Source organism: Colletotrichum phormii (assembly GCF_030913505.1).
Source record: "Colletotrichum phormii strain CBS 102054 chromosome Unknown BDP81scaffold_5, whole genome shotgun sequence".
NCBI classification, from domain to species: Eukaryota; Fungi; Ascomycota; class Sordariomycetes; order Glomerellales; family Glomerellaceae; genus Colletotrichum; species Colletotrichum phormii.
This window is the reverse complement of record NW_026851447.1, coordinates 375989-399132: the sequence shown is the minus strand read 5'-3', so window position 1 is coordinate 399132 and position 23144 is coordinate 375989. Positions and strand designations below refer to the sequence as shown.

Here is a 23144-nt window from a genome sequence, read left to right as displayed (position 1 = left end):
GGGATGAGACCCGGTACGTCAGGAGCGGCCCACCAGCCAGATCGACAGTAGTCGCGTATGATTCAATAATTCTGCAACGGTAAGAATTTATCGCTCAAATGCGGAAATCGCGTAGTAGCGTGGAATGGGAATAGTTCAATGTCTTTCACCTGGTTTTGAAGTCTCGAGGTTCAAAGCTCCAGCCACAGGAGCGTATGCTGCCTGAAGTGGCTGTCGGTCGCCAGCTGGCGCTGTCTTGACAGCTTCCGACGGCCCGGCAGTTGCCACACGTCCAACCTCAGACGACCAATCTCAAGGCATTCACAGTCGCCTTTTTGACATCAACAACCATAGTCACCCCAGTTGAGACGGCACCTAGCACTTCACCATTATCAGATTACACGAGAGGGCCATGTTTTACAACGATCGTGGTGATTTGCTATCTAGCTTGTCTGGCGTATTTCCCTGCCATCCTTTTCCTATGCGAGCCAAGAACCAGTCCTGGAAGATCCATGCTATCCTCAACGCCAAAATCTCAGAAAAGCCAGAGTTTGTCCCCATGTCTATGGATGCGTGCCCCCGTACCTCGTCCAAGTCTCATAAAAATGTCGTGAACCTTTCGACAATACATTCCGAAAGGGCAAGAAAAGTTTGTTACAGAGGCCACCGCGAGCGCTTAGATGTGGTGTCTAGCGCGGAGGGAGCGGCGACCGTGGGCTCTCTTCTTCTGCCAGACCAGGACCTCGGTTGTGCCAGACTGGCATTTGGTGCCAGGAGCCATACTCATGAGCACCGACCACTGTCCAGAGGCACAACGCTGGAAATGAGTGCCGGAGACGCAGTTCCACTGGCCCTCGGGGTGCAGGTCTTGCCGGGAGTCATGGAGCCGTCAGTTGCATCACCAGATCCGGCACCAGGCGAGGGAGCTGCGGATGGAGTGGCAGAGGGAGCAGCCGAGGGGGCAGCAGAAGGGGCGGCCGAGGGAGCGGCTGCCGTAGTGGGAGCAGGCATGGCGGTGGGCGCCGCAGATCCTTCGGTGCACTCTTCGCTGGGTGAAGCCGGAACGCTGACGGTCGCGAGTGTGGTCGGTCGGGCAGAGTTGCTAGAGGCCGGGACGGTGAGGAAGACGCCGCCAGGGCTAATGGGAGTCAGTGTAATTACAGTGACAAGGAGTGAGGTACACTTACAGTCCAGCAGATGAAGAGGCGCCTCCAGCAGCACGAGTAGTCGACTGAGAGCTCGGCTGAGAGACTTGAGAAGCGGCCGGAGCGGACGGGGCAGGAGCGACAACGCTGGCAGAGCTGCCACCGCCACCTCCAGAGCTGCCACCACCAACAGCGACGTCGCAGGTGCCGACGGGGGCCGGTCTTGGTGCCGGCGTTGGTGACGTCTCCAGGAGGACCGGGGTTGGGGAACAGAACGTCAGATCCCTCGACAGTGCTGCAGCCGTTGGCGATGTTGGCCTTGAAGATCTGGGGACGGCTGCTGAAGGGGGTGGAAGCGCTGCCGCCTCCGCCGGTGGTGGTAATGACGGCGCAGTTCATGTAGCTGTGGAAGGAGGATTAGCATGGCCATGGCGAGTATCAGAAGGGCAGGATGAACATACAACTCTCGGTTACCGACGTTGTTGAACCAAGTCCAGGCGAAGAGGGCGTCCTTGGCAGAGGGGGTATCGGCGGGCAAGGTGAAGGTGAGAGACGAGGTGCCCGCGACAGGACAGTTACCGATGTAGCTGTGGATGACGGTGAAGGTCTTGCCGCTGTCGAAGGAGAGGGAAGCCTGGCAGCTACCGCCGTTGTGGTTGGCACCGCCGGTGATGGTCATGTTGTACTGCTGGCCGGCCTGCCAGGTAGCAACGGGAGAGGCTGCAGCGGTTCCGAGAAGGCTCAAGGTGCCCTTGCAGGGAAAGTCGCTGCCAGAAGCACTGAGAGGGCTGGTGATGCTGTAGTCAATGTCCTGGGCGGCGAAGGGGTTCTGCTTGGATCGCAGAGGCGGCGGGTAGGTGATTGCCATATGAGCCGCGGCTTGGCCGGCAAGCAGCACGATCGAGGAGACGAAGGTGGACTTCATGATGTCTTCTGGTGTTGGAAGAATTCGGTCTAGGATGAGGGTGGTTTTGAGAGGATGAGGAGTTATTTCCTAGGTGGCGTCGCTTCCAGATGTTTGTTGACAAAAGCTTGGTTGTTTTTTGACTGGAAGAAGGGCTGATGGATTTTTTTGTAGGGTGTAGGGTCAAAGAGTGGATTTGCTCCTCGTCTTGAAATGTGTGCTGGTCTGTAGGTTGATCCTTAGGTTGGGATGGTTGAAGTGAAGTGTTGTGGGTGAGTGAAGGTGAGTCGGTCAAGTCAAGGTGAGTGAGACAGGGTGTCTTCACTTGTATTTATCTGAAGGGTGGTCTTGAGAGTCGAGCCGGCTCGAGAAAGAAAAGTGAAGAAAAAAAAGTCGGGTGACTTTTACAATGGAGAAGGTCGAAGGAATGTGTTCAAACGTCCAAACAATGAGGCTGGTCGGGAGTTGAATAATACCGGCGAATACGTAACCGTTGAAGATTTCAAAGTGGCAGGAAGGAAGGAACGGCAGTGAGGCTACTGGTACTCCACGTGTAAACGGGGGACGAAAGTAGGCCAAGTTGGGCTGAGTCTGTAGCAGTCAAGAGCGTGGATGACGCAACAACACTGGACGAGGTTGAGCAACAGAAAGAAAAATTGTAGAGATTGAAGATAAGAAAGGAGGGGGAAAAAAGAGGTTTCCCAAGAACTCGGATCGAGCTGCTACGAATGAAGTCAGGTGCGGGATGAAATAAGAGGTTGAAGAAAAGGCGGGAGGCTGTCACGGGCTCTTTATTGTCGAACAAACCACACCACTCAGCCGGCCCATCAGCATCTTGACCAAGGGAAAGCGTACGAACAAGAGGGGGGGGGGGGGGGGGGGGGGAGCCGCTTCCCAGGCTTGCCAGGGTTCGAAGGGCCTGCTCTCTCTCTCTCTCTCTCTCTCTCTCTGGCTTCTCGTCCAGTTGCAGTCCAGAGTCTGCATTCTGATCCATGAAAGTGAGGTAGCCATGCGGCCTGGCTAGCGGTCGCGGGGTGTGCCTCTCTCGCGCCGCAAGACAAATCCCTGCCCTGGCGCATGCACCCTTCTTTTCTTCATCGTCATCCGGCAGGTCTACATCGAGATACCTCGGATGCCCATGTTGGATGCCTCCAGACAACTGGTATAGCTACCTACGAAGTCATAGACATCTCAACCTTCGAACTCGGATAGCTACTGGTAGAAGACTGAAGGGGAACCCTTGAGATATCCCTTCAACGTAGTGTAGGTCCAGCATGGACCGCGTGTGGTTGACATCCTCCCTTTTCTTCTCCCTCTGGATTCTTTTCCCAAACGACCCAAGGTCCTGGCGCAACTCTCGGCTTCTCCGTCACCCTTCCTTCCTGTCCAACAACGGCTCCATCCTGAAGAAACTCGATAAAGAGAAATCCCCGAGTTGCGCCCAAGGAGGCAGCGGCCGGATTCCTGTCTTGTGCCCCTTGCACCCTTGCTGCCGCCTTGCGGGTCCCCAAGAACCCCGGTCTCGCGGGAAGCGTTACAACTTCCAAAATCCCTCCCATCTGGCCGAAGCGATCAAGGCAAGGGTACCAAGTCACACCGCACCTCGTCGCATGTTCTCGGTGCGATGCGGGTATGTCGGCGCAGGTACCTGAAAGTTGTCCCCTCACCGCGGGGCCAACTCTTGGGCGACAAGAGGGCGCGTTTGTCTTGTCTCTGATGTGCGGATGGTAGTGGCCGAGAGAGAGGTGTACGGAGTACCTAGAGATGGTGAGAGAGAGAGGTGTGGGACGTGGTCCAAAAAAGGTGGGATGAACAGACCCTGGACCGTCCAAAAAGAGACAAAGTGCTGGTTCGGGCCTGTCATTGGCTCAGGGACGGATGCGCGTATGGCAGGCCACAGCGGCAGCTGCGCGGTAAAGATGTGAAGCTCAAGGGCCGCAAATCGAACCTTGGCCGAGCCTCTGGGCTGCTTCCAAGTTCCATGTTCTCGTTATCCGTACCGGCGTACCTTACCTAAGGTACCACGCCTACCTATTACTTACGGATACAGCATCCAATGAACCGGCCCGCGTGCCTGACTGTCGCTTCAGCGCCCGGTTCACTGATTGGCGCAGTCCGTTTACACACACCCAGGCGGGCACGGCGGGCTACCACCTTGCCTTGCCTCTCAGCTCAAGAACAAACACAATAAGACAAGAAACAGCCCAAGCTGAACCATGAGAAAATATACAAAATAACCTGAAGAACTTGAGCACGAGACAGACAACACAGCTGGTACCTGCGGCCCTCGATTACACATTAAACTGCCCGCGCAAAAGTGCTCCTGCGCCAACAATCCGAAGCAACCTCACCTTCACCGGTGTCCGGTGACATTGTGTGGAGCGCAGACAAAAAGCCATGAAAGAAAAGTCGTCGATCCCAGGACCCAAAGAAAGGCCCCAGGTCCACACGGCTTCATTCCAGCCAGTGTTCGTCGGTGCCCCATGTGCCTCCTGTGCCTCCCCCGCGTGCCTGCCCTGCCGCCTCAGCGCCTCCTTCTCAACACTACATCCACCCAAGCCATCCCCGGGAACCGACTGTGACGTGGAACTTGGCAGGCTTAGAAAAAAAAGAAGTAGAACTTTTTCAAACGTCCAGACTTCCCAGACCCCAAGCTCAATTGGGATAAGACCAAAAAGCAGGGTGGATAAAAAGAAGAGAAGCAGGGGGGAGGGGGTTCTTGAAACATGCGACATGCGCCGTCAAATGGCATGCATCCTACAACCGCCACGAATGAGAATGTTTCCTGCCATTCCCATACAGCCGCCAGTCGAAAAATGCATACCCAAGGATGCTAACAATGGATCATAGGTGCATCAAGAGGCGCCGTAACCTGCAACCCATGCCATCTTCTCCCCCCCGATGATACCTCGAACTCTTTAATTATCAACTCGACACCTAAATTCGAACATATGAGGTAGGTGATCTTTTGCTCATCGATAAATAGTCACATAGTATGACTAGACCTTCTCACGTCATCCATTCCACCATTCTATCCAGGAATAACAGTCTTTCAACTCTGGGAACAACGTGAATCGCTAGCCCTTTTTCCCACGATCAAGGTTTCCAGCCCGACCTCACACAGTCATGTTCCAATTCCTAGAATCCTCTTCTTAGCATGTCGTGGTGCCGAATATGCCGTCCGAGATATTCCAGCAACACTAGGGTTTTCTGGCCTTCTTCTCCCTTTTCTCATGGCCACTCGTGCATCTCTGCTTTGTTTGTCCTTGATCCAAATGCATTACACAACACTGCAAAGACTGTCTACCAAAGATATCCAGAAGCTCTATTATCCAATCACGTGCAATTCACTCTGACCTTTTGAAGTAATGTTTTGTCATTTGAAGCCACCTATTGATAGATAGATGGCTTTTCGTCTACGCTGTTCAACTCCTATGCTTTTTTTCTCGTCACTAGCTCTACCTAGCTACTGCGACACACCCAGCCTTCACATATGCGTTTGGATCATGACTGACGTCCTCACATCCCCCTTGATCCTCTGCCGTGATCCGCTTGAGAGGCATGACAGTCCTGCTCCTCCAGGCATCATCGCAGTAGACCCCTGCGTCATCTGAACCCTTCGGACTGTCTCCCCCAACAACAAGCTGACCAATACGTGACTTTCCAGTTTAGCAAACGCACTACATAGAGCAAGTCCAATCCTGCCCTCCACCTCGGTGACTGGCTTGCTGTGGATGCTAGCCCCCTGGGAGATATTTCCTTGGCGGCCGCTCCAGAGGTTTTCATGAACTGCTTTATGGATTGCTAGCACATCCAAGTTTGCAGCATCCATCCCAAGCTTCGCGGATCAAGTGATTGTTCATCAACGCTAAAGGGGCCTAGATACTGAGATGTGTTGGAGTATGTCCCCATGGCGTTATCGGTATGCCTCAGTGGTTTCGTCGAGCTCTCATTTGGCTTCTTCGGAACCTCCAGGAGCGTGTCCGGGACCATTGGCAGGTGCCGAGGGAACCTGTTGGGGACCCTGGTGCTGCCCATGGTTGTTGAACGGCTTGCCTCCATAATTGTTGCTTCCACTGCGGTGTTGCGCCCCGTATTGATGCATCTGAGAGGGACTCGTTCCAAAGTGCTGAGGTCCAGGACTATTGTACCCACGTACATTGCCAACTAAGCCGAGGTGTTAGCAGTTTATTGATAGCGACCGCTGGGTACCATCTTACCCTGACCGCCGGGCTGCTGCGGAGTGTACGCAGGCTGTTGGTACTGCACATTGGGGCTCATGCCATACACCGGTTGGCCTTGCTGGGAGCCTTGATGAACCATCATCGGCGCTGACGGGCGTCCCGGACTGGGATAACCGTTGGCTCCGGGAATAGGCTGAGGCGGCGCGCCATTCGGAGGCATGAACTGGTGGTTGCCAGCATACATTGGCATTTGGCCGGGCGCCGGCACCATGCCCTGCGGGTTGATGAATTGAGGCATCATAGGTTGTCCCATGGGACCACCCTGCTGCTGCGGCATGTATTGATGGTTGTTGGAGAAGTTCCGGTAGCCACCCATCTGAGGTGTACCCGGCCCACCGTAGGGCTGCATCATCGGCTGGTTGTAAGGCACTTGACCCGCCGAGGTCATGGCTGGTGTGTTATAAGTGATTGGGACCTGTGCCATACGCGGCGAAGCGAAGGACTGGGCCGAGTTGGAGTGCATCATGCGGTGGTCATCCATATTTTGGTATGGTGTATGAGGCACATGTCCATGCTGATTTTGTATAGGCATGGGTGGCATGTGTGGTGACTGACGCGGGCCCATACCGTGAGCAGGTTGCTGCAAATGGAAGGGAAGCTGATGCTGGTGGGCGACGCTGGGCACAACGTGAGTGTGGTTCGGTGTGGCAACTGATGACACAGCGAATGACTGACGCTCCAAGAACTCCTTGGAAGTCATGAGCATAGTGGAATCGGGCTTCTCGTTGTCCGAAGGTTGTCTCCAGGTGGGCGGGGTGTCGTATGAGGGTCTCAGGCCGTCGTTGTCGTCCCAGTTCCGACCCTGAGGCGGCGTGAACGTCTTGACGTGTGCCAGTATGTAACACTTCTTCACGTCGACTGCCTTTGTCTTCCGACGAATCAACTGTCCAGCTGATGCCGGGGTCGAAGCAGTCTCCGGGGCGTTGTTGGCAGCAGCAGAGCGAGGACTGGAACCTGCGCTTGGGTGTCCGTTCGGGTTGAAGGACGTCGCGAAGGGGTTCGGTCTGAACTCGTGGCTGTTTGGGTTAAGCTTCCCGCCAAGGTGGCTCGGGACACCGCCGGCGCGCCGGAAAGCCTCAGTATTGTTCGCAGGGCCGGTTGGCGGCATCCGCATGTCAGGGCCACCAGGGTGCTGGTTAGGAGGCTGCGACATCTTCTGCTGCTCCACGTGGCGCAGGCGCTGGGCCAAGGGCTGGCGGTTTTGTTGCGCCATGTGTTGGCCTGATCTATCGTTCCTGTACGCTTGGGCGTGATACTGAGGGCTGGCGTAAGACTGGCGAGCGTTGGGATGGCGGTTCGGCCCATTGGAGGGAGAAATAGTGTTTGCTGGCGCCGGACGCGCAGTGTTCCTTGTCTCGACAGCGGCTTGAGTGGCCGGAGCATCAGCAGGCGGCTTCCCTGCACCCTCCTTTGATGAAGCATCCTTGCCCTTGAGAGTGGGTGTCGTCTTGGTACGAGCAACATCTTCCGCGTTCTGGAGGGCCTTTGCCTGAATCTCCTTCTGTTTATCGGGGTCCTTGGCGATAATGGAAATCAGGTCAGTAGGAACTGGAGTTGACAGCTTGAAGGTATCGGCGAATTTCTTCAGTTCTGTCAACTTGACTTCCTTGTCGGCCTTTGCCTTGGTGCTTCGAACTTTCTCAGCAACTTGCCGCTGCTGGCTGGCAAAAGTTCTGAATGACTTCAAAACGTCGACTTCGACTGTCGAAGCAGCACTTGGAGCTCCCGGGGCGCCTTCTTTGACCTGAGGAGAGATCGTTCGGCTTGTAGCTGCAGAGGGACGGGCTTGGGTAGCTGACTTCTCAGCGGCCTTGGCATCACCGGGCTTTGCGGCGACGGTCTGCTTCGTCTCTGCAGGCTTCGTCTCGGCCTGCTTAGTCGGTTCCTGCTTCGGGGCAGCCTTCGTGGCAGGGGCGGCAGCAGGCTTGGGGTCAGCGGCCTTGGGCGCCTCAGCAGCTTGGGTAGCACTGCCCTTGTTGACAAGCTGGCTCAAAAGCTTGGCATCTTCGGGCTTCACTGTAGTCTGCTTCTTTGCGGGGGCTCTCAGTTGCGACGAGATAATCGCGGGGTCAATTGGGGCGCCAACGACGGTCGCATTCGAAGCGGGTGCTCGCTTGGCAGGAGGCGTGTACTTGTTTTCGCGGCTCGACAAAGGGGGAAAGTCCTGACGGCGGACTCCGCTGTATCTGGAAATGGATGTTAGCTTTGGCTGCTTCGAGATGGAGACAGCAAAGAGAGGCTTACTTGTCTTCCTCATCCCCGCCCTTGTCGTCACCACCGCCCGTGACATAATCCATGACACGCTCCTCCGCAACGTGCGCCGTGGTGGCCAAGCTTCGCTCGATCTCGCGAGCCTTGCGCTCGGCAGCAGCCATGCGATCACGGTACTGCGGGTGGCTTTTGTCAATGGTAGTTGTGTAGATGTTCTCATCGTAGTCGGTCTTGAGGCCGAAGAGTCGCTCGTTCTCGGCGAATTGGTCCCAAGCTCCTCCACTGCCGGATGGCTTCTCCAAGCTGCCATCGATGCCATCGCTGGAATCGGGGACCCATGGCTGGAGGGTTCGCTCGGTGCCAGGCCTGTTGTTGGATATAGCGGTATCGGTTCTGAACCCAGATCGAGCGCCTGCATCACAGTTAGCGTTATTTTAGGTGGTGGTGGGGGTAAAGAAAAGGCATGCCGTTTTGGCCCTTGCCGTCGGCCTTACCACCCATGGCCGAATCCCTCTTGTTGTAGGACATATTGTTGGACTTGTTTCCGTTGTTCGAGAGTTCGCTCTGAGGTTTCTTAGGGGCGACCATCTTGCAGCCGTGGGCTGTCGAGGTAGTACAGGTAGGGTTCTTTCGACAGCAGTGCCACCTTGGCTACCAATAACCTCCAGTCCCCTACAAGGAAGAGTCAGCCAACGCTTTTGGATTTAATTTTTGTGCATCAAAGCAGAGTGATCAGGTCGGAATCTCTAGACGCAATCGAAAATGAGGAAATGAATCGAATTCAGTTGGTTTGCTGACGATCGGAGGTCACTCCGCTGAGTGCGAGGTAAGGAGTCTGTGAATCAGTGGTACTACATACCTTGCGACGGGAATCGGAGGATATATCGGTTCGTCGGGTTCGAGAATCGAGCAGTCGTCGTTGACCCTTGATCGTCGAGATGTTCAGACAGTGAGGCCGCAGCGGGCCCGACAGTTCTGAGCAGATTCACCTGCAGTAACGACAATGTTGACCACGATTAGCTTCCAGGGGTTCAGCGGCGGGGGGAAATAGAGTGAAGGACAGATAGCTTCAAGTCGCAGCTTGACGTGTGGTTGGCGACGACGATCAAAGCAGCGAAGAGGGAACAAGGGGAGGTGCGATGCACTGGGAAAAGGCAGCGCAAAGGAAGAAAGAGGGTAGGCGTTGTTGCTATGTCCGAAGAGTAGGGCTGAAGAAGGATGCGAAGATTGGGAAGGAGGAGGATGGCTGTGTGTCTCACCTGGTCGAGAGGTTCTGCGAAGAGTGCTGAACTGAATAGGCCCAGCAAAAAGGGGAGAGAAACAAAAATCTTCCCCAGATGTAGTCCTTGTCGAGAAGGAACTGCTCAATTTGCGTCGCAATTGGGCAACTCCGAGCGGAGGGTTGGGGGGGAAAGAAGCAGGCACAAGAGACCGGCGTCGATCGTGGGCATAAAAAAGGGCGAGGACGTGGAGGGAGTTGGAATTGGGTGTGGAGGTTGAGGTGAGGTGAGGCTTTGTTTTCCCTCCGCCAGTGTTCAGCAGCAACTGGCACCAGCAGTCCCCTACTGGGCCTGTCCGGGTGCTCTTGTGTGGGATTGGGGGATGCTTAACTCGGGTTACCTTCCTTCGCCCGTGGACCTGCCCTCTGGTGTGGTGTACCCTGCGCCTTGCACTTTGGACGGGGGCTAGCGAGGGAAAAGGCGTGGTGTGGGTGCGGGTACGGATAGTGCTCCCGGGGATGGCTAGAGATGAGTGGCCCCCTGGATCGTTTTAAGCCCCCTAGAACCAATCCACTACCATCAGAGCCGTTTATTAAAGGCACGAGACATCTCCTTAGGCTGCCTCACATCCTTCTGCGCTGCAGATACACTCTTGAGCTAAGGTCTGAGGTGTTTCTTTCAACATTGGGGGTTGCGCTGGAATTGTTACTTCATTATATGTCCATTGCTGCAGCCCCCAACTTCTCGTCTGAGCTGAGCAGGTAACGTACCTAAGGTATGGACCGTATGGTTCCAGTCTGGCAGCCCTGCCTTACCTTAACATGAGATACTCAAGACAGGTACCTTGCCGCCCAATACCTCACTAAGGGACCGTGCTCTGTGTTGTCCCCTCACCTCCATGTCCATGCAGTGTTTCGAGCAACTCTCAGTCAACATTCGGTGTACTTTATCATTGCGTCTTATTACCTCACTCTTTCCTGCCATTGGCTATATGCTTGGCCGAACTGTCATTGTGAGCTTCGAATCCCTCGTTGGAGCATCGACCTCCTTCAAGCTGAGGTGATGCACCAGCCACAGAATTGGGCTACCTTTACGTCCCTACCTTACATAGGTACCTTGGGGTCATTGAAGTTGCCCGGTGAAGGTGGACCTGGAAGTATTTTGGTAAATGCACCCACAGCCAATAAGCCTTTGGTCAGGCTCCGAGACCAATGAGCAGTGTCCATGTATCCGTAGCCTTCGCATGCTTGGTGCTAGGATACCTCAAGACCCCTGGTGGACCGGTCGTGGTTGTAACGCTCTTGTACGGAGAAACATGCGCCATTCTAAGTACCTAGTATCCGTACTCCACGCACTCATTGTAAGGTACTTGAAGTCCATACTCCGTTCCCCGTACAGAGCCTCCTTTTTGCCTGCATAATATCAGTGTCTGTGATCGATTGCGAAGAAGTCATTTATCAGGCCACATGAGAAGGCGAAAGGCAGCTACTAACGTCTCAACCAGAGTACTAATACGTCTGTAGAGATAGTTTTTCGTCAGTTGTCCTGGTGATTAGACGTCACGCTACTTGAGAACTGCCCTCGTATCCCTCTGAGCGGTCTCTTTATCCTTGAAAAAATATTGAGGCGCATCGTGCCTCTATAGTTTGGTCATGAGAGCAGACTGCAATAGCAGATGATCCTAATCACAACGCGTACCAGTGACTTGACAAAACAATCTCATACGTGGGAATTAGGCAAGCTAGGCAGACACAAGAAAATTCTACTACATATGTTCACAAAGGATACATTTCCCCATTCTACCGCAAATGCTTGACTGTTGATACACGGTTCATTCGGCCGCTATAAGACAGGGCTAAATCCCCATTTATACCCGGAGGCCAAGCTCCTCAGCGTACGGCAGAGCGAACAGGTCACCCACTGCCGCAACACTGGCCTTACCCTCCAGGATCGTCTTCGTCGCCTGTAACATGACCGTCAGCACTTTCTTCTTGTAAGTGTATCAGAAATCTCAATTTACTTACCGCCTTGAGCTTCTCAGCCGTAACAGACTCGATAGACTTGGTGGCCTCAGTGGCGTCAACGGCCTTGCCGCTGTGGATGAGGCTGGATCCAGCGAGGAGGATGCTGCCGCTGCGCTTCTCCGAAGCCTCAAGGGCATCGAACTTGGCCTTGGCAATAGCCTTGGTCAGGTCCTCCTTGCTGACGGTACCCTCGGCGATGCTCTTCAGAGCCTTGGCGGTCTCCTGGGCAGCACCACGGACAGCAGAGGCTGAGCCAGCGAGCTGGATAGTCAGGAGGCCAGCGTCAGAGTATGACAGGTTGACGGTCGAGGTGGACAAGCCCGGAACAACGCCAACAGCCTTGTTGATCAGGCTGAAGCCAGTGGACCACTTGATGTTGGACTTGCCGCCCAGCAGAGCCGCAAGGACGGCAAGCTCAGGAGAAGCCTGGCCGTTCGTGGCACCGGGGAAGGCAATGACATAGGCGTTGCCAGAGGGGCTGTAGGTACGCTGCTCACCACCGAAGTACTTGGTGGCGGCGGTGTTCAGGGCCAGCTTGCCGGAGGAGGCGGAGGGAACCGACTTGAAGAACTGCTCGGCCCACTTGCTAACGTTCGCGGCGGAGGCACCGTCGGCGACAAGGGCGATGTTGGGCTTGGCGAAGGCGGCCTGGGCGAACTCGGAAACGGCGTACTCGCTAAGGTAGGGCTGGATGGGGATCGAGGGCGTCAGGTTGGAGGGAGAGCCGAGGCCGGAGTGGAAAGCAACGGAGTGGGCGGAGTCAAGGGCAAGAGCGGCGGCGCTGGTGCCAGACTGCTTCAAGCGGAGAACAGGCTGGACCTCCTCGTGGAACTCGTGGGCTAGATAAACAGTTAGCCAACCATCCCACACGTTCACGTGTAGTTGCGAGTCTCACTGGTGTACTTGGTCTGCGAGACGACCTCGGCGAGAAGTTCCGTGAAGTAGGGAAGGTCATCGCGGAAAAAGCTGGCCTCGAGGACGAGGGCTTCGCGGGTGTGGTATGCGGTCAATTGGCTGCCGAGGAGTTCAGACTCGCGAACGATGCGCAGGCCAGAGCGTTTTGTCGTGTTCTACTCGTTGAAAATCGTGTCAGCGCAATGTCTACATTGAACAGATTCCAAGAGTTGGAAACGGATCGCATCGTACCTTGAAGGCAAAAGACTCGAGGCCAGCGGCCAGACCGGGAAGAGGCTGGTATCTGGTACCGGCCTTTGCCACGATGGCCAACTTGGTCGTAGGGCCCTGGGAGTCTCTGGCAGCAACCTTGACACCACCAACGTCGGCGGTCTCAAAGGTGCCGGAGCCAGCAGCGGCGCTGGCGAACCGACGACCCGAGATTGTGCGAGCACAGCTCGAGTTGCGGAGGGTCTGCTGCGCAGCCCTCGTGAGGGACGGTCTAGAGATCATTGCGATGATGCGGTTGCCGACAATTGGCAGATCCAGTTTCGTGACGCTCAATTCGTCGGAGCTTCAACAAGAAAGTGCCTCGTTCACATCCCGACCAATTTTCGATCCATCGAACGAGGTTAGCTACGGGTCACTCGTACTGTCACGTGATGGAAAAGTGCCTTATCCCCGAACCTCCAATGAAAGACCGGCTGATTACCTTGTACAGGGGCCGAACACTCCACTTTGCTTCCTCCATCGCCCGTAGCTTGCCTTAGGTAATCAAAGTGATGAGTCGCAGAATCTGTGAATCCCAAGTCTCCGACATTATTGAGGCTGGTGGGTTGGCGTGTCAAACCACATGCCACAAGCCACATGCCACAGTAAGCAGCCGCCATCCCAAGAACCCAAAGCACCGTGGCACCTCAATTAACGTCTGAAATTCAGGCTCCATTCAAGCGTCGCAGATCCATTCTTACCTAAGTTTTTGGCACTGCACCTCAAGAGGTTCTAGCCACGCCTTTCATCCACCTGGAGCTCCAGCCTCCATGACTCTGTCGGTGACTCGGCGCTTTCCATCGACTTTGTCCCCCACCCCGCCTTAGGTGGCCCGCCGCTCAGAAAAAAAGTTCCATACTTTTATTTCAGTCCCTCCACCACTTGAAGAGCGCGACCCTCATTGCGACAAAATCATCCGTGGCCAAGTGCTTTGTTCAATACCCAGCACACGGCACTTTATTATCTCAATGACTTCTCGGTAGCTTGTGTGGCAGCTCTAGGGATATTGAGAGGATCTCTAGAGTCGATTGATTCCTGAATCCAAGTTTCGCGATGTTGGTGGTATGTTTCGCATCGCGCTGATCAAGCTGAAATGGCCATCTCTCTAACTCCTCCGCCAGACCAAGCATGGCGCGGAGCTCTGCGCTCACCTCGTCAACGACATATGCGGCGAGCTACCTGCAGTAGGTTCTATACACAATCTCCATGTCTAAGACGGCGCAACACAATCGCATCTTTCAGGCGTTATGTACCCTCAAAAGGCCATACTGACGAGTGCTCTTGTTCCAGCGAATCCTGGCTGTACTATTTAGCAAGGGCAGGTCTACCATTGCTCAACTTATCCAGACCACAGGTCTTACTCCGCGGCAGCTGCGCCATGGCCTAGCCCTCCTCGTTCAGCAGAGCCTCATTTACCACGAGTCCGACTCCAACAACAAGATCGGCACATATGAAGCGAATCCCGATGGGTGTTATAACATTATCCGAGCTGGAAAGATAATCGAGATGGTCGGCACCGAATTTGGTCCCGCGGAGCAGGAGATTGTACAAACTATTATGCAGCTCGGCCACGCCAGGGTATCGGATCTCTTGCAGGCTTTCGAGGGGAGGAACGGGGCAGGTCTCAACGGTGACCATGCGACGAACGGTCATGTCAATGGCAACGGCTCTAAAGCAAAGGTCAACGGGCATGGGCCGTCGCATTCGGCTCAGGAGCTTCATGCTGTCTTGAATCGTCTGATCGTGGCGGAAATCGTTGATCAGGTCGGGCCCAAGACGTTCAGAAACCCTGAAGACGTTTACCGCGAAATCGAAGAGGAGGTCACCAAAACGGCCCCTGGCGAGCGAGCGACAGCCCGGAACAAAGAACTCATGCAAACAGAAGTTTCGAAAAGACTCCGAGAGGCACGCGACGAGAGCAAAAAGTTGAAGCGACAACTCGGACGAGGCAATATGTTTCCGACCAAGCGGAGGAAGCTCGCAAATGGCAAGGGCAAAGGACGAAGCCAATCTGCAGACTGGGATGATGATGATGACGATGTACCTGAGCTCGACGTGAGTCTTCATCTGCATGAGATCCCTTCTTGCCTGGCTAACCACATAGTCTAGTCGCACATCGTTCTCAAAGTCAACACCGAAAAGTGTCTCGTTGAGCTGCGAAACCAGAAACTAGCCCAGTACGCAGCCGATGCTTTTGGAGAAGTCACCGGCCTTGTATACCACACGGCTCTACGGCTGTTGACGCAACAGGTGCCCCGCTGTCAGTTGGATCCGAGAATCGACTCTGATAACGACGCAGACGGTCCAGGCTCGAACTCACGCCAAGTCGCTGTGACCAGTCTGGAAATACTCGAAAACCTCGACGACTCCATTGATGTCTCTCATGGAGTTGGAAAGGCTTCTGCAGACCAGATTGACTCTCGCAGTGCCGAGAAGGTCAGAGACAAGCCAGGCCAGCCCATGTACGATTCCGACGACTCTGACTACGAACCTCCAATGGCTCCGAGGGCTTCTGCTCGTCCCCAGATGAACGGCACAGGTGATTCGGATGATTCCCAAGATGAGGGACCACGGACAGCTTCTGGGTCCCGCGAGGTCAGATTCGAGGACGGGCCCGTTTCGGGCGCTAGCCGTATCGATCAAATGCGGCAGCATTTGCTGCTTTTATCTGAAAGCCGACAAGGCTTCTTGCGACACTGTGGCAGTCTAGGTCGAGGTCAGTGGACCGTCGATTTCAAGCCATTGATCGAGGGATTCAAACAGACAGAGGTCGATGCCGTCATCGAACAGTCATTCGGTCGGCATGGACTACGTTTGACTCGAATTATGCGAGAGAAGGGCAAGTTGGACGAAAAAATGCTCCCATCCCTCGCTCTCATGAAGAAGGGAGAGGTTCAGGGCAAAATGCTTGCCATGCAGATGGCCGGCTTCGTTGATGTTCAGGAGGTTCCCAGAGATGCCAGTCGAACAGCAACGCGGACAATGTTCTTCTGGTTCTTCGACATTGAAAGGACCGAAGCGCAGCTGGTCGACGACTACTACAAAGCAGTACTTCGATGCCTCCAAAACCTAGAAGTGCATCGGTACCGAGAACGCAACATTCTGTCATTCGTCGAGAGAAGGGACGTAAAGGGCAAGGAGGAAGAGGTCATGACTGCCGAACACTACAGCAAGTACAGCAAGTACCTGGAGTTGCAGAGCAAACTTCTCGCCCATGTCATGAGACTGGACGAACTAGTGGGAGTCTTCAGAGACTATTAGACTGAGGCATAGAACCGTACAAAGCGTCTCAAGTGCCACCACCGTGGCCATATGCAAGGAGCTATTGGGCGAAATGGCTCAAAATTGGGGAGGGGGAAAGGATGATAGATACCCAAAATCAAAAGGAAGCGTCGCTAATTCCAGCAACGGTGTCTCAACATCGAACACAATTTTCCCAAACTTGCTGAAATAGTGTGGCGATTCTCTATCTCGCCGCAGCTGGTACTCAGTTATACGGATCTAACTTGAGATGATTTAGAGAATGTACGGTCTACAGATCGCATCAAATGAAGCCATATCTATAACCCGAGCCGGAATTCAGCCCGATCGGCCGAGAACGGTTGGAGCTAGCGTACCGGTCGGTAGGTAATAGCTGCTTCGGCGCGGCGAACCAATCCCTGCCGTGCTAGGCTCCACTTCCCGGTGCTCGGCGGTCCAGGGGGCCCTGTCCCTGCAGGGTCAGCAAAAGTTAAGCTGGTTGAGTAAAAATTTCCCAGCTGTCGACTCCAAAACTTTGAATCACCCTCCTCTTTTGCAGCTGCTCCTGATATCCGTGCCCCCCCACGACCTGACGACAGTCCGACCCTCTGGAACCCGCCTTTTTTGCTCCTGTTCAATTGGGAATTCGTAGTTTCCCCTTCGCACTTTATCGCAGATTCCTATCAAGATGTCTCCGACTGCTGGTACTGGACGGGAGAAGGAGTCGAACACCGCGCGACTCCTGGGCTCCGGTATGCTCCCTCTTTCTTGCGCCTGCGCATGAAGCTTCGGCGCGCTGACGTTTTGTAGGCTCCGCTGGTATCGCTGAATTGGCCGTCTTCCACCCCGTGAGTGCCGCGAAGAGCTACGATTATTGAATGGGCTGCGGGAAAAGAAGCTAATAAGAAGCTCAGGTCGACACCATTGCGAAGCGCTTGATGAGCAACCAGACCAAGGTACGCCAAACCGAGCTACCCCCTCCCTTGCCTTTCCTTCCGCAAACCTCCAACGACATGACGCCCCGAGAAAGCTAACACGTTTCCACGATCAAGATCTCCGGCACCGAGCAGCTCAACAAGGTCATCTTCAGGGACACGGCTACCGCGACAGCGGGCCGCAAGTTCGTTTCGCTCTTCCCCGGTCTGGGATACGCCGCCGGCTACAAGGTCCTCCAGAGAATATACAAGTATGGCGGTCAGCCCATCGCCAGGGACCTGTTGGCCAAGAACTACGGCGAGGACTTTGAGCGCGCTTTCGGCAAGAAGACTGGCAAGGCTATCATGCACTCCACCGCCGGCAGGTGAGTTTTTTTTCTTTCTTCTGTCCCCTTGCGCGAGCTCGGAAACCGAGATCTGTGGGGTCCATGATATTCTGACGCGCGACTTGACAGTTTGATCGGTATCGGAGAAATCGTCCTCCTTCCCCTCGACGTCCTCAAGATCAAGAGACAGACAAACCCCGAGGCCTTCCGCGGCCGTGGCGTCTTCAGAATCGTTGCCGACGAGGGCTTCGGCCTGTACAGAGGCTGGGGCTGGACCGCTGCCCGTAACGCTCCTGGTTCTTTCGCTGTAAGCGCATTCCATCCTCATTTTGGGGTCCATGGCAGTGACTAACCTGTGCCTCTCTCTCATCAACAGCTCTTCGGTGGTTCCGCCTTCACAAAGGAGTACCTCTTCAAGCTCGACGACTACAACAAGGCCTCGTGGTTCCAGAACTTCATCGCCTCCATCGCCGGTGCCTCCGCCTCCCTCCTTGTCTCCGCTCCTCTCGACGTCATCAAGACCCGTATCCAGAACCGCAACTTTGAGAACCCCGAAAGTGGTTTCAGAATCATCTCCAACATGATGAAGAACGAGGGTGCCACCGCTTTCTTCAAGGGTCTGGTTCCCAAGGTGAGACTAGCCAGCAGCTCCCCTTCCTCTGCACATATAGATCATTCGCTGACACTCTATTTCCCCTTTTAGCTCCTCATGACTGGACCCAAGCTGGTCTTCTCATTCTGGCTTGCACAGACCCTCATTCCCGCCTTCGACGGCATGCTTAAGAAATAAATGAAGACGAAAAAAGGAGCCTAGAAGTTCGCAAAAAAAAAAGCAACGGCGTTGGATGGGTAGAACGTGGAGTCTCGGAACTGAGCCCGATAGATCGTTGGACATGACGAAGACTCGACGAAAGGGTATAGACAAAGATGAGAAAGCGAGGCCTAGCAGCTGCCCAAAAAAGAAGGTTGGTTTGCAGGCCGGTTAATGTACAACAAAGTAGGGTTCATCTTGATGAGAAAAATCGCCTCTGTTATTAATAAAGATACATATCAAAGTCAATGCCTCTCTGCCGGGAAAATTAATAGCTGTTGAATCTTGGATATGTGACTATTAAACCTAGAACAGCATGCACCTTGCTTGTCAAAGCTGTCCGTGGGCGCTTTATTGCTAGGCATAGCTTAGCTTGAGGACCTCTATGACACACTCGATAAGTAGATGTAAACATTTATAGCAGCGCTGAAATACATTTAGTCACTATAGCTTCGCGGCAACGTTGTCTTCCGAAAGCAACGTCTCGATCTCCCGTCCCATGGCAGTCCCTCGCTCGATTGCCCCATCAACAAACCCTCGCCATCCCTCAGCCCAATCAGCACTTGCGAAATGAATCCTTCCTTCCGGTCTTTGTAGCTCCTTGAGCCACTTGGTCATTGAGTTGGGCCCCCAGCAACTCCAAGTGCCTTTGGCGAGGCTATCGTTAGCCCAGTCGTGGGTCAGGTAAGCTGTTACCTCGGCTCCCGGTTTGATGTTGTTTTGAAACGTCGTAATAATCTCAGCAGACGCCTTCGGATCGATGTGGTGCGCGCCGTAACCAAATCCGATGCAAAAGTTGCCAGGGTCTGCTTTGTCAGTGGTGCCGTTGTGGTCTGAAAATGCAAAGCACCACGGTGAAGTCCCGTATCCATTCGCCATGGAGAACCATCCCGGCTCAGGCTTCGCAAGCCGGAAATGAACTTTGCTTCCCTTGTTAATGTGGCCTGCCCGGATGGCTTCCATCCTGAGCGGTGAAAGTGGTGGCATGAAGGTTACGTCTGAGAGACAGTTCCTTGGTTATGTCGTCAGCATCTCAAGTACTCGAGTTTAGTAGAGAGTACTCACAAGGGAAGAGTTGAGATACAGTATTTGGCCTCGAACCGTTGTCCGTCCTTCGTGGACACCACGACAGTCAATCCTTGCTGCTCTACCTTTTCAACCACGGTGTCAAACAACACATGCCCGCGGTAGTCATCCAGAATTGCCCGGGCCAGTGAAGTCATCCCGCCGCCACCGAGCTTATACATCCCAGCAAGCTCAAAGGTTCCCGCCATGGAGTGGCCTCCCAGGGCATACCAGCGGAGAACTTCGGTGAAACCGCACTCGCTGCTGGGGACCGCGCCGAAGGAGCTGATCATGGCGTCAAATACGTCCTTGTCATGCTGGCTGATGTCGAGGAGCTGATCGAGGCGATCCTTGGCGGAGAGATGATCGTACTTTATCCAAGCCGCAGGTAGGCGGAATGGGTCATGGGGATACGGCATCAATTCGCGGCTGGATAGACCGTCAATTGAGAAGAAGGCATCCGCGACATTTTGGACAGCTGTGTTGGTAGCGAATGTATCGACCAGCCCAGGCTTCGAATCTTTGGGTGTGTAGAGCGTGTTCTCCACGGCAGCTGTCCCCGAAGACGTCTTCAGGTTGGACTGCAATCTGTATCGATGGATTTCTGTAAAGACGTGGGGTTGGTGCCTGCGACGCTCTAGTTAGTTGGCCTTCGTCATATTTGGCAAAAACGTTGAGAAGACTTTCCAGTGTACCCAAGTCCCACCCATCTCAAAATCTTGGCCTAGCGCATTTGCCGTCCATGTTCTCCCTCCTATACGATCTCGGCCTTCCAAGAGAAGAACTCGGACGCCAGAGTCATGGCTGAGATTGCGCGCGGCAATGAGGCCGGCGAAGCCACTTCCAACCACGACTACGTCGTACGTTTTGGTGATGAGAGACTCTGGGGTAGAATCAATTACGGCCTTCGTGGACAGACCGATCGTTTACCTCCGGACGGAGTCCAGAGGTAGCCATAGAGGTAGCCGTCTCGAGTTGAAGGCATGATGATGGTGTGTAAGAAGTACGCCGGGGTTTCGAAGCAAATATCAAACCTGCGACAAACTCCAACAAAGAATTCTCGGAGCAGAGAGTGAAAAGAAGTAAAACTAATGCCCAAAGCCTTCTGGAAAAACAGAGTCTATTTATGTCCATGTTCACCACGCCTGTCTCTGTTATCATCGTCGACTACGAGTGGGGACACATATTTCCTAATTGGGACAAAAAGTGCGAGGTGTGCTACCACATCCTGAAGCGCGTACGCGGATGGGCATCTATCTGCCGAGTTCTCCGAACTCGCTGATAGCCCTGATTCTTTTTTGAATGACCCTCGTTGAGTGATTCTCTGCTCACTCTGCTCCTTTTGACACCAATGTCTGGTAAAGTCTGTGTGTCCCCAAGTCTTAATCGTGCCATGCTTGCTGTAGCTTTAACCCAGCATTGTCTCTAGTCCCTTTTCCTCCATGGCATCAATCCAATGGCAACTTTTGTTGTCCGGTTTGGTATCATCAGCGCGATTCGCGTCATTTGTTTCATCCAAGCACGCCCAAACTTCTTCCAATATGAGCAACCCGTGCCTCACAGGCTTCAGTCGAATCAGTTGGTAAAGCCAACGGGTGCGCATTCGAACAAAATCCCTCCATCCTGCAACCTCTGCCGCAGTTCCCGCAGTGCACATGAACTCAAATCCTTCACTTGTAGTATCCTCTCCCGATTCCGGGCCGAGAACGCTCCCGGCGATGATGAGAGGTAGTAGTTGCGTCGAAACGGTACCAGAGGTGACGGGTATCTCTTCCATGGTCCGGAGAATTGTCAAAGCAAGATTGGAAATTCCTTCCACTTGCCCACCCGCCTTTGCAACTGCATCAAGCCCAGCGTAGCCCCGAGAAAGTTGTGTTTCCGAAAGCTCGGGAAATGCCCTGTACAACTCAAGCAGAGCCGCCATTCGGTAACATTGCTCCATCGTGATGAGATGGCCTGGAGGCGTAAAGATATCCCCGCTGTCCGTGACTGAGCCCACATCTGGGGTTTCGAGCATCGAGATCTCTTCTTTCAAATTCACGGCTCGTTGTAAAAGATCCGAGTACGACGTATTCCGAACATCTTCACCCCTTCCGCACAGGCCCAAACGACCCAGAGCTCTAAGCCTCCTCACCAGTGTCGCCGTTTTCGCCAGGTATATGAATGTGACTGTCTCCACGCCAGTCCAGGGACACGGGCGCGTCTGTAGAGAACGTGGCGGATGGTGGTGGCAGAATGCGTCCGGATAGGACAGAGCGTTGGGGTCTTGATCTGTGATGAAGGAGCTCATGGCTTCCCAGTACACCATTGACGAGACCACAAAGTTTTGCGTCCCGCTCATCAATCTCTGTGTGGTGGTGTCCAGATGGCTGGATGACATCCAGGCTTTGAAGAGTTCCCTTGATCCGCGGAGATGCATTAACCCCGTGGAGGATACGTCGTGCCAGGCCTATTGTAACTCCATTAATTCATAGGCCGCGGGGAAATGAAATGAAGCTAGGGAGTGTGAGAAACATACCGATATCATTCCCAGTATAATGGTTCCCAGAAGCACATCATCTTTGATATCAGCTCCGACTACTTTGTCTACTTTTGGCGCACGATAGATGGACACTTCTAAGCCATTTGTATGTGGTGGCGTGGGTAGCTGTCCAGCTAAATATGAAATGGCCTTGGTCTGGAGTTGTAACGGAACGTCAACAACCTTTGACTCTTCGTTCGGATAGAGGTGTGCGGCGGACATGCTCAACACGCAGTAGAGCAGCAATGGTGACTGGTTGAATAACCTGGGCACCTCCGAGCGGAACGGGTTGTGTAGCGAATCGAACGAGGAAAGCACATGGCAGACTGTAGAAAAGTAATAATGCAATAGCGCCGATACCTCTCCCGAATAGTCCTGAATGGCGTGATCGTTCCGATGCCCTTCAAAGCGCCCGGTACCATGACTGTGTCGAGGTCTCCAGTCTCAGCGGGACGAGGCACGCCTTGAAGATGTTCAGATACTAGCGAGGTTGGATGCTCTGCATTCTTAGAGAGTCTCTGGACACTTGGAACCGACCTGGTCGGAGTGCGGCTGCAAGGCTTGATCGGGGTGTGCTCAGAGACGCTGGTCTTCTCATACTTGGTGGACCATTTCACAGGTCGCTTGTAACCGGGGCACTCGGTCCCAATCTTGATACATCTCTGACAGCTCGGCTCTTGCTCGTCGCACTTGACTCGCTTTCATTTACAACTCCACATTAGAATTGGCTTTCTAGAGCTTTCGATGGAAATGCCAGCTCATAATCGAACTCACCCGTCGCTTACACACGAGATAACCACCTGATAGAAGCGCGGTAGTTTGTTAGTTGGGGGACCATCACAGTCGGTGTAAGAGGGCGCGGGTGATTACTCACTTCTAGACTTTTCTTTCTTATTCCGAACGGATTGGTTCATCGTTATTCAAACAACCTTACATCTCAAATCGAACCTTGGTTAATTGTTCCAGTCTATCCTGGAGTGATGTTGGTTGCCGGCTTGTGTTATCGGGTTCCCCGCTCTCTCGGAACTTGGACGGAACGGTCTGGTGCCGTAGTGCGGAACCGCCTCCGACCAAGATAAGAAAGATAAAGGTATTGGCCATTTCAACACATGACAATTGTAGACACTCAAAAGACTCGTGCATTCCTTTACACGACAATTATATTGCAATTATAAATAATTCGAGTGATGCTGTTAAGGTGAGGTGGCTCTTGACTTCGTTAATATACGATGCTTGACTGTAAGCATGAGCTTGTTAGAGAGACAGTTCGACAAAGTGTGGGACTTACAAGCTGGACCTTTTCTTTCCTCCTAGGAGTTGCGTCCTCTAGTTGAATTCAGATTTTGTTACATGGT

The 23144-nt window shown here is 53.9% G+C and overlaps 9 protein-coding genes across 9 annotated transcripts; 4 read left to right on the top strand and 5 right to left on the bottom strand.

The window, feature by feature from the left end:
* Window positions 1-331: 331 nt before the first annotated feature.
* Window positions 332-1189, top strand: BDP81DRAFT_420919 (uncharacterized protein; the record flags this gene model as incomplete). Its single annotated transcript, XM_060589886.1, has 1 exon — window positions 332-1189. A coding segment is annotated over exon 1 (644 nt), but the record flags the coding sequence as incomplete, so codon positions are not given.
* A 102-nt stretch (window positions 1190-1291) lies between these two features.
* Window positions 1292-2290, bottom strand: BDP81DRAFT_176800 (uncharacterized protein). Its single transcript, XM_060582221.1, has one exon. It carries the CDS (start codon window positions 2047-2049, stop codon window positions 1402-1404), a length of 648 nt encoding a protein of 215 aa, XP_060448016.1. The 5' UTR covers window positions 2050-2290; the 3' UTR covers window positions 1292-1401.
* Window positions 2291-2960: 670 nt separating this feature from the next.
* BDP81DRAFT_420916 (uncharacterized protein) lies at window positions 2961-3923 on the top strand. Its single transcript, XM_060589885.1, has one exon. The coding sequence runs from the start codon at window positions 3303-3305 to the stop codon at window positions 3678-3680; it is 378 nt and encodes a 125-aa protein (XP_060448015.1). The 5' UTR covers window positions 2961-3302; the 3' UTR covers window positions 3681-3923.
* Window positions 3924-6038: 2115 nt separating this feature from the next.
* On the bottom strand, window positions 6039-9154 carry BDP81DRAFT_176781 (uncharacterized protein). The gene is made up of 3 exons (XM_060582220.1): window positions 8951-9154; window positions 8517-8895; window positions 6039-8458 (listed from the first exon to the last, which is right to left on the bottom strand). The coding sequence occupies exons 1-3, from the start codon at window positions 9069-9071 to the stop codon at window positions 6217-6219; spliced, it is 2742 nt and encodes a 913-aa protein (XP_060448014.1). The 5' UTR covers window positions 9072-9154; the 3' UTR covers window positions 6039-6216.
* A 1978-nt stretch (window positions 9155-11132) lies between these two features.
* BDP81DRAFT_343420 (peptidase M16 inactive domain-containing protein) lies at window positions 11133-13216 on the bottom strand. Its single transcript, XM_060586061.1, has 4 exons — window positions 12874-13216; window positions 12623-12797; window positions 11728-12566; window positions 11133-11666 (listed from the first exon to the last, which is right to left on the bottom strand). Exons 1-4 carry the CDS (start codon window positions 13132-13134, stop codon window positions 11571-11573), a joined length of 1371 nt encoding a protein of 456 aa, XP_060448013.1. The 5' UTR covers window positions 13135-13216; the 3' UTR covers window positions 11133-11570.
* A 398-nt stretch (window positions 13217-13614) lies between these two features.
* BDP81DRAFT_420907 (RNA polymerase III subunit RPC82) lies at window positions 13615-16365 on the top strand. The gene is made up of 4 exons (XM_060589884.1): window positions 13615-13953; window positions 14013-14075; window positions 14182-14946; window positions 15001-16365. Exons 1-4 carry the CDS (start codon window positions 13945-13947, stop codon window positions 16150-16152), a joined length of 1989 nt encoding a protein of 662 aa, XP_060448012.1. The 5' UTR covers window positions 13615-13944; the 3' UTR covers window positions 16153-16365.
* A 307-nt stretch (window positions 16366-16672) lies between these two features.
* Window positions 16673-18452, top strand: BDP81DRAFT_469523 (mitochondrial carrier domain-containing protein). The gene is made up of 7 exons (XM_060594526.1): window positions 16673-16883; window positions 16942-16979; window positions 17046-17087; window positions 17184-17431; window positions 17522-17699; window positions 17769-18023; window positions 18096-18452. The coding sequence occupies exons 1-7, from the start codon at window positions 16820-16822 to the stop codon at window positions 18180-18182; spliced, it is 912 nt and encodes a 303-aa protein (XP_060448011.1). The 5' UTR covers window positions 16673-16819; the 3' UTR covers window positions 18183-18452.
* Window positions 18453-18647: 195 nt separating this feature from the next.
* On the bottom strand, window positions 18648-20253 carry BDP81DRAFT_512389 (uncharacterized protein; the record flags this gene model as incomplete). Its single annotated transcript, XM_060595795.1, has 4 exons — window positions 18648-19215; window positions 19269-19895; window positions 19941-20151; window positions 20199-20253. The coding sequence occupies 4 exons, from the start codon at window positions 20251-20253 to the stop codon at window positions 18648-18650; spliced, it is 1461 nt and encodes a 486-aa protein (XP_060448010.1).
* Window positions 20254-20676: 423 nt separating this feature from the next.
* On the bottom strand, window positions 20677-22703 carry BDP81DRAFT_458879 (fungal-specific transcription factor domain-containing protein; the record flags this gene model as incomplete). The annotated part of the gene is made up of 3 exons (XM_060593473.1): window positions 20677-21717; window positions 21787-22115; window positions 22664-22703. 3 exons carry the CDS (start codon window positions 22701-22703, stop codon window positions 20677-20679), a joined length of 1410 nt encoding a protein of 469 aa, XP_060448009.1.
* Between the last annotated feature and the right edge of the window lie 441 nt (window positions 22704-23144).